This window comes from Lepidochelys kempii, chromosome 1, assembly GCF_965140265.1.
Source record: "Lepidochelys kempii isolate rLepKem1 chromosome 1, rLepKem1.hap2, whole genome shotgun sequence".
NCBI lineage: Eukaryota > Metazoa > Chordata > Testudines > Cheloniidae > Lepidochelys > Lepidochelys kempii.
In genome coordinates this window covers 683,547-693,194 of record NC_133256.1, presented here as the reverse complement: position 1 = coordinate 693,194, position 9,648 = coordinate 683,547, and the positions used below count along the sequence as shown (strand labels likewise).

The following is a 9,648-nucleotide window of genomic DNA, read 5'->3' as shown; positions in this document are numbered from 1 at the left end:
GTGTTCTCCGACTGGTTTATGAATGTTATGATTAAAATGATTAGGGGTCTGGAACACATGACTTATGAGGAGAGGCTGAGGGAACTGGGATTGTTTAGTCTGCAGAAGAGAAGAATGAGGGGGAATTTGATAGCTGCTTTCAACTACCTGAGAGGTGGTTCCAGAGGGGATGGTTCTAGACTATTCTCAGTGGTAGAAGAGGACAGAACAAGGAGTAATGGTCTCAAGTTGCACTGGGGGAGGTTTAGGTTGGATATTAGGCAAAACTTTTTCACTAGGAGTGTGGTGAAACACTGGAATGCGTTACCTAGGGAGGTGGTAGAATCTCCTTCCTTAGAAGTTTTTAAGGTCAGGCTTGACAAAGCCCTGGCTGGGATGATTTAATTGGGGATTGGTCCTGCTTTGAGCAGGGGGTTGGACTAGATGACCTCCTGAGGTCCCTTCCAACCCTGATATTCTATGATTCTATGATCGAGCATTAACCTTCTGCTCTGCAGAAAAGGACCTAGGGATTACAGTGGATGAAAAGCTGGATATGAGTCAACAGTGTGCCCTTGTTGCCAAGAAGGCTAATGTCATTTGGAGCTGTATAAGTAGGAGCATTGCCGGGAGATCGAGGGACGTGATCGTTCCCCTCTGTTCGACATTGGTGAGGCCTCATCTGGAGTCCTGTGTCCACTTTTGGGACCTACACTAGAAGAAGGATGTGGAAAAATTAGAAAGAGTCCAGCAGAGGGCAACAAAAATGATTAGGGGACTGGAACACATGACTTATGAGGAGAGGCTGAGGGAGCTGGGATTGTTTAGCCTGCAGAAGAGAAGAATGAGGGGGGATTTGATAGCTGCTTTCAACTACCTGAAAGGGGGTTCCAAAGAGGATGGCTCTAGACTGTTCTCAGTGGTAGCAGATGACAGAACAAGGAGTAATGGTCTCAAGTTGCAGTGCGGGAGGTTTAGGTTGGATGTTAGGAAAACCTTTTTCATTAGGAGGGTGGTGAAACACTGGAATGCATTACCTAGGGAGGTGGTGGAATCTCCTTCCTTAGATATTTTTAAGGTCAGACTTGACAAAGCCCTGGCTGGGATGATTTAGTTGGGGATTGGTCTTGCTTTGAGCAGGAAGTTGGACTAGATGACCTCCTGAGGTCCCTTCCAACCCTGATATTGTATGATTCTATACAGCAGTGACCAAAATTGGATACACTACTGCAACTGAGGCCTAACCAGCACTGAGTAGACCAGTAATATGAACTACAGTGACTGTCATACTATACCTCTGATAATGCAACCTAATATTTCATTTGCCTTTTTTGAAACAATAAAAAATATCCATACACCTGAGAGATCAAATAAAACAGTAAAATAAAAAAGAATCCCATTCAATTACATTGTGTAATGGCAGACAGCTAAGAGGAGACAAGTTTTTAAAGTGCTTATATATCAGTGCTAAAAGTCTAAATAATAAAATGGGTGAAATAGAGTGCCTCATATTAAAGGAGGATATGGATATAAGAGGCATCACAGAAACTTGGTGGAATGAGGATAATCAATGGGACACAATAATACCAGGTTTCAGAGTAACAGCCGTGTTAGTCTGTATTCGCAAAAAGAAAAGGAGGACTTGTGGCACCTTAGAGACCAACCAATTTATTTGAGCATGAGCTTTCGTGAGCTACAGCTCACTTCATCGGATGCATACTGTGGAAACTGCAGAAGACATTATATACACAGAGACCATGAAACAATACCTCCTCCCACCCCACTCTCCTGCTGGTAATAGCTTATCTAAAGTGATCACTCTCCTTAGAATGTGTATGATAATCAAGGTGGGCCATTTCCAGCACAAATCCAGGTTTTCTCACCCTCCGCCCCCCCCTCCCCCCCGCACACAAACTCACTCTCCTGATGGTAATAGCCCATCCAAAGTGACCACTCTCCTTACAATGTGTATGAAAATCAAGGTGGGCCATTTCAAGCACAAATCTAGGTTTTTACCTTGGAGACACCACTGACTTCCTGAGGAATCTACAATCCATCGGTGATATTCCTGAAAACACCATCCTGGCCACTATGGATGTAGAAGCCCTCTACACCAACATTCCACACAAAGATGGACTATAAGCCGTCAGGAACAGTATCCCCGATAATGTCACGGCTAACCTGGTGGCTGAACTTTGTGACTTTGTCCTTACCCATAACTATTTCACATTTGGGGACAATGTATACCTTCAGATCAGCGGCACTGCTATGGGTACCCGCATGGCCCCACAGTATACCGACATTTTAATGGCTGACTTAGAACAACGCTTCCTCAGCTCTCGTCCCCAACACCCCTACTCTACTTGTGCTATATTGATGACATCTTCATCATCTGGACCCATGGAAAAGAAGCCCTTGAGGAATTCCACCATGATTTCAACAATTTCCATCCCACCATCAACCTCAGCCTGGACCAGACCACACAAGAGATCCACTTCCTGGCCACTACAGTGCTAATAAACAATGGTCACATAAACGCCACACTATACCGGAAACCTACTGACTGCTATTCCTACCTACATGCCTCCAGCTTTCACCCTGACCACACCACACGATCCATCATCTACAGCCAAGCTCTGTGATACAACAGCATTTGCTCCAACCCCTCAGACAGAGACAAACACCTACAAGATCTCTATCAAGCTTTCTTACAACTACAATACCCACCTGCGGAAGTGAAGAAACAGATTGATAGAGCCAGAAGAGTTCCCAGAAGTCACCTACTACAGGACAGGCCTAACAAAGAAAATAACAGAACGCCATGAGCCGTCACCTTCAGCCCCCAACTAAAACCCCTCCAACGCATTATTAAGGATCTACAACCTATCCTGAAGGATGACCCAACCCTCTCACAAATCTTGGAAGACAGGCCAGTCCTTGCCTACAGACAGCCCCCCAACCTGAAGCAAATACTCACCAGCAACCACATACCACACAACAGAACCACTAACCCAGGAACCTATCCTTGCAACAAAGCCCGTTGCCAACTGTGCCCACATATCTATTCAGGGGACACCATCACAGGGCCTAATCACATCAGCCACACTATCAGAAGCTCATTCACCTGCACATCCACCAATGTGATATATGCCATCATGTGCCAGCAATGCCCCTCTGCCATTTACATTGGTCAAACTGGACAGTCTCTACGTAAAAGAATAAATGGACACAAATCAGATGTCAAGAATTATAACATTCATAAACCAGTCGGAGAACATTTCAATCTCTCTGGTCACGCAATTACAGACATGAAGGTCGCTATCTTAAAACAAAAAAACTTCAAATCCAGACTCCAGCGAGAAACTGCTGAATTGGAATTCATTTGCAAATTGGATACTATTAATTTAGGCTTAAATAGAGACTGGGAGTGGCTAAATCATTATGCAAAGTAGCCTATTTCCCCTTGTTTTTTCCTACCCCCCCCCCCCCAGACGTTCTGGTTAAACTTGGATTTATGCTGGAAATGGCCCACCTTGATTATCATACACATTGTAAGGAGAGTGGTCACTTTAGATAAGCTATTACCAGCAGGAGAGTGGGGTGGGAGGAGGTATTGTTTCATGGTCTCTGTGTATATAATGTCTTCTGCAGTTTCCACAGTATGCATCCGATGAAGTGAGCTGTAGCTCACGAAAGCTCATGCTCAAATAAATTGGTTAGTCTCTAAGGTGCCACAAGTCCTCCTTTTCTTTTTAGTAATACCAGGGTACAAAATATATCGGAAGGACAGAACAGGTCGGGCTGGTGAGGGAGTGGCATTATAAGTGAAAGAAAGAGTAGAATCAAATGTAATAAAATTGGTAAATTAATCAAACTGTACCATAAAATCTCCATGGATGGAAATTCCATGCTCTAATCATAAGACTACAGCAGTAGTAGTAGGATATACCACCGACCACCTGACCAAGATAGTGATAGTGACTGTGAAATGCTCAGGGAGATTAGAGAGGCTATAAAAATAAAAAAAAACTCACTAATAATGGGGTATTTCAACTATTCCCATATCAACTGGGTACATGTCACCTCAGGACGGGATGCAGAGTTAAAGTTTCTTGACACCTTAAAGTACTGCTTCTTGGAGCAGCTAGTCCTCGAACCCACCAGAGGAGGGGCAATTCTTGATTTAGTCCTAAGTGGAGCACAGGATCAGGTCCAAGAGGTGAATACGGCTGGACCGCTTGGTAATGGTGACCATAATATAATTAAATTTATTATTAATTTGAAAATATGTTTTTATATTTTTAGATAGATTTATATTTTTAAATGATGCTAAAGCTAGTGTGGTCTCTTGCTGCATTTCCTATCTTTTCCACATAGTGGAGTAGTTTGCTCTCGTGCTCTTAATAACGTCTCTTTGAAAAACTGCCAACTGTCTTCAATTGTTTTTCCCTTTAGACTTGCTTCCCATGGGATTTTATGTGCCAGCTCCCTGAGTTGGCTAAGGAATGCTTTTTTGCAACCCATTGTCTTTATTTTGCTGTTCTCCCTTCTACCATTCCTTAGAATCATGGACACTATCATTTCATGATCACTTTCCCCCAAGCTGCCTTCCATTTTCAAATTCTCAACCAGTTCCTCCCTATTTGTCATAATCAAGTCTAGAACAGCCTCTCCCCTGGTAGCTTTCTCCTCCTTCTGAATTAAAAAAAAATGTGACTTTTTAGCTGTCTAATGAACTCTTCTTAATATACTGCCAATTTCCAATCCCATTTTTCTGTCACAAATATTCCTCCCAATAAGTGATAATTTGTCTCATCTTTGGGTAATTAGCCCTTTGGAAGCATTAAGTATTCGACATTGGTGAGGCCTCATCTGGAGTACTGTGTCCAGTTTTGGGCCCCACACTTCAAGAAGGATGTGGATAAATTGGAGAGAGTCCAGCGAAGGGCAACAAAAATGATTAGGGGACTGGAACACATGAGTTATGAGGAGAGGCTGAGGGAGCTGGGATTGTTTAGCCTGCAGAAGAGAAGAATGAGGGGGGATTTGATAGCTGCTTTCAACTACCTGAAAGGGGGTTCCAAAGAGGATGGCTCTAGACTGTTCTCAGTGGTAGCAGAGGACAGAACGAGGAGTAATGGTCTCAAGTTGCAGTGGGGGAGGTTTAGATTGGATATTAGGAAAAACTTTTTCACTAAGAGGGTGGTGAAACACTGGAATGCGTTACCTAGGGAGGTGGTAGAATCTCCTTCCTTAGAGGTTTTTAAGGTCAGGCTTGACAAAGCCCTGGCTGGGATGATTTAACTGGGAATTGGTCCTGCTTTGAGCAGGGGGTTGGACTAGATGACCTTCTGGGGTCCCTTCCAACCCTGATATTCTATGATTCTATGATTCTAAGTACCTACAGATATTACTGGTTGGGAACTGTTCTCTGTTTCTCTATTTGAATGTCATCCGTTTCATTTTTTTATTTTGTTCTCCTGTATCATATGCCCCCTTCTTTGTCTCTTCCCTAAACTAAACAGTCCCAAACTTTTCAGTCTGTCTACATAGGGCATCCTCCCTGATTCTCACATCTCCAGAAATTCCTTTTCTACCTGCTGTACCTTTGATAGAGACTGGGTGACCAAAGCTGAGCACATGTCCAGAGCAAGTTATTCCCCATCCCATTCTTTAGAAATCCGAACGTTGTCTTTGTTTTGGCAAAGGTTTGGATTTTTTCCCTTCTCATATTTTGAGCAACTGTGTGAATGGGGATCTCCCTACAGTATGGACTCTCTTGCCTGGTTTCATTGCATTAAGGAACAATGAGGGCTAACCAGTATCTACACTCAGGTTTCCTGCTAGTGCCTATTAAGATTTCCCACAACACGGCATGTAGGATATACTGACGCATGGAGCACAATAGCATATGGCGCATATTCAAATATATAATTGGCATTAGTAGGGCCAGTTGTTCATAATTCATTTTTCTGACTAATGAAAATGTCATTTCTCAGTGTGTGAAGAGTGACCAATCTGCTTCATCCATGAGAACAGCCTCCCGTAGTGAATTGAGTGTCTCATATTAACAATATTAACAAGGCTAACAGAGGGAGTTTGCCTGGGATCTGTTTGAGAGGAGGTACGCAAAGGGCTGCATTAGGGAGGCTGTGTTGGTGAGTATCTGAGTGTCTGTTGTGGGGACAGTTTGACAGTTTGACCATGTGCTTGATTGATTGTTTGAAAAGTGCGAATTGGGAGTGCTTTGTTCCAGGTGAGCCTTGAGTGGGCCTGACTGTTATAAAAAGCCAGTCAGCTGCGAACCAGTGGAGCAGCGAACAGCAGAGAGGCTAACAGAGGGAGTTTGCCTGGGGAGAGCCCACTGAGGCTTTCATCTTACAGGCTTCTCTGAGTAGTTACTACAACTCAAGGTCAATCTGGGTGACCAGTCTGGATATGATTTTTATTGCCATGTCCTATATCCAGATCCTCAGGGCCATCTTCAGCCTCCCCACAAAGGACACCCGACTTAAGACTTTGGGGAGCTGCAGCTCCCATCTCTGTGCCACCCTACCCTTTTATATCCCAGCTCTCTTCTCCTCCCTCACTTACTGTTTTGGCCACCATGTGGCCCTGCAGTTCCATGTTCTCATGGCCAACATGTACCTCCTGGTGCCCCCCATGCTAAACCCCATCATCCACGGGGTAAGGACCAAACAGATCCGGGACAGGCTACTCCATGTCTTTACTCGTAAAGGGACTAAATTTTTCTCCTGGTGCACTGCCTCTCAGACCGAGCTCCATGCAGAGCTGGCTGATGACATGGTGCTGAGCCCTCTTTCCTGAATCACTTACTGGGCAGTCAAAGCGACATTAAATCCTTTACTGGCCTTACTGTGCTGTGTTAGCCTGACAAACTGGGGAATTGTTCTGTGTACAACTCATTAACTCATTGGATTGCCACATTTCTAGTTGCTGGTAACTGGACCCATGAAGCCTCTGCCCTGCTTCTTTCCCCAATACTCCTGCCCTGCTCCATATCTTCACTCAAGTCCCCACCTATTTCTGTGCTTCTTCCTTCATGTCCCCATGGCCTTCTGCACTTCTTCCCTCTAGGCCCATCCCTCTTCTCCACCTTTTCCCCAATACCCAACCCTTGTTGTTCGCTCTTGTCCTCCCCTATTGCCATCACTCATTGGATTGTCTCCACCTTCCTTCCCCTGCCTGGGCTCCCTCTGCTCCGGGGCTAGGACTGAATCCCGACAAGGATCCTGGTTGTAGGTAGGAGGTGGTAATGGCTGAGCAGGGGCTGCTGTGGGTTAATGACCTGATGCCTCTCTGCACCCTGCAGTAACCGAACAATGGCAGGTTCCATTTTTGACCAGACTTTCTGATTTACCTGACAATCATAAATGGCAGCCAGAAACAGAAGCCCAAAACAAGAGTGTTTGGGTAAAACCATGATGTGTGGAAAACCTATTCATTCATGTTTGATTGCATGAACCATCTGTATCCTTATGTCTTTGGGCTTTTCCTGAGCTCTTCACTCACATGCCTTGAGCTCAGGGGCAGGAGGCTGGGGCGGAGGCATCTGTCTATAAATAGGTTGGTCGTTTAAGACTCTCAGCCCTGAAGAGATCTCGTCCAGACAAAAGAAAAAAGTAACTGTAGTCTTGGTAAAACCAGTTTTGTCCAGCGTCTTTGTACAGGGGAGGACATGGAAGAAATCAACCCTCCCCAGAAGGGGGAACAGAGAGAGGAGGTGGAATAGGAGACTCTTTGGTAGCAGGTCTTTGGCTGCAGCAGATAGACAGGCCTTCTGTTACTTTCCTTGTTGGGCCTGTCTTGTAGCAGGTGACTTCTGGGTATCCTTCTGGCTCTGTCAATGTGTTTCTTCACTTTACCACCCCCCTCCCCCGAAAAATGTTTTCACTTTCTCACTGAACCAGGTGTTTATCCAAAGCGGTCCACTTCTTTGACTATGGAATTGAGACTTTCTAGCTATCTAATAAATGCTTCTTCTAGAATTCCAATTTTCCCTCCCCAGTTTCTATTTTTTTCCGATATTTTGCCTCAGCTTTGAGGAACTAGCTCTTGTGAAACACAAAGTGTCTACAGGTTTCAGAGTAGCAGCCATGTTAGCCTGTATTCACAAAAAGAAAAGGAGTACTTCTGGCACCTTAGAGACTAACAAATTTATGTGAGCATAAGCTTTCGTAAGCTACAGCTCACTACAGATATTACTGGTTGGGAATAGTGCTCTGTTTGACCATTTGAATGTAATCAGCTCCATTTCTTAATTTTCCCTACTCCTCTATCACACACCCCTTCTTTGTCTCTCCATCCAGGAATATTTACTGCAACCATCACCTGAGACCCTGGGAACAAACAGAAATTCCAGTGAATGTACAGTACATGCAGAAGACACGGTTCTGCCTCAGAGTTGGACACCTTCTCCCCTACTCCATGTCAGATTCCAACATAACTGACTTCACCAACCCCTCCACCTTCATCCTGTTGGGCATTCCTGGCCTGGAAGCAGCCCATGTCTGGATCTCCATCCCCTTCTGCACCGTGTACTCCATAGCCATCTTGGGGAACTTCACCATCCTGTTAATAGTGAAGAGGGAGCCAAGCCTCCACGGGCCCATGTACTATTTCCTCTGCATGCTGGCCATCACTGACCTGGTCCTGTCCACCTCCACCCTGCCCAAAATGCTGAGCATCTTCTGGTTGAATTCCAGGGAGATCAATTTCAGTGCCTGCCTCACTCAGATGTTCTTCATTCACTGCTTCTCAGGGATGGAGTCTGGGATCCTTGTGGCCATGGCTTTGGATCGCTACGTGGCCATTTGTCATCCCTTGAGACATTCCACCATCCTGACAAACTCTGTGGTGGCCAAGATAGGCCTGGCCATGGTGCTGCGTGGAGGCATGTTTGTACTGCCCTTTCTCATCCTGGCGAGGCAGTGGCCATATTGTAGGACCAACATCATCCCACACTCGTACTGTGAGCACACGGTCATGGTGAAATTGGCCTGTGCAGACATCCGCATCAGCAGTTACTATGGCCTCTTTGTGTTATTCTTTGTGACCGGTGTGGATGTGTTTTTTATCGCCATGTCCTATATTCAGATCCTCAGGGCCATCTTCAGCCTCCCCACAAAGGATGCCCGGATCAAGACTTTTGGGACCTGCAGCTCCCACCTCGGGGTCATCTTAGCCTTTTACATCCCCGCTCTCTTCTCCTTACTCACACACCGGTTTGGGCAGAATGTGCCCCTGCATTTCCACATTCTAATGGCCAATGTGTACCTCCTGGTGCCCCCCATGCTGAACCCCATCATCTATGGGGTGAGGACCAAAGAAATCTGGGACAGGCTGCTCCATCTCTTTACTCATAAAGAGACTTAAATGTTTTCTGCTGAGGCTCTGGCTCTCAGACTAAGCTCTGTCTGGAGCTGGCTGGTAACATGGTGTGGGGCCCTCTTCCCTGAGTCACTTCTTAGACAGTCAAAAAGACATTAAATGCTCTTTTCTGCTCTTACTGTGCTGTGTCAGTGTGACAAACAGGGGAATTGTTCTGTGTTCAACTCCTTAACCCATCGGGATACCACCTTTCCAATTTCTATTAAATGGACCCCTGGGGCTCTGCCCTCTGCCCAATTCCTTCCTTCAGTGCCCAGC

General features: G+C 45.4%; 1 protein-coding gene across 1 annotated transcript; it reads left to right on the top strand.

Annotated features, from left to right (window-relative positions):
* The first annotated feature begins 8,376 nt into the window (after nt 1–8,376).
* LOC140912576 (olfactory receptor 52R1-like) lies at nt 8,377–9,375 on the top strand. The gene has a single exon (XM_073347224.1). The coding sequence runs from the start codon at nt 8,377–8,379 to the stop codon at nt 9,373–9,375; it is 999 nt and encodes a 332-aa protein (XP_073203325.1).
* The last annotated feature ends 273 nt before the right edge of the window (nt 9,376–9,648 follow it).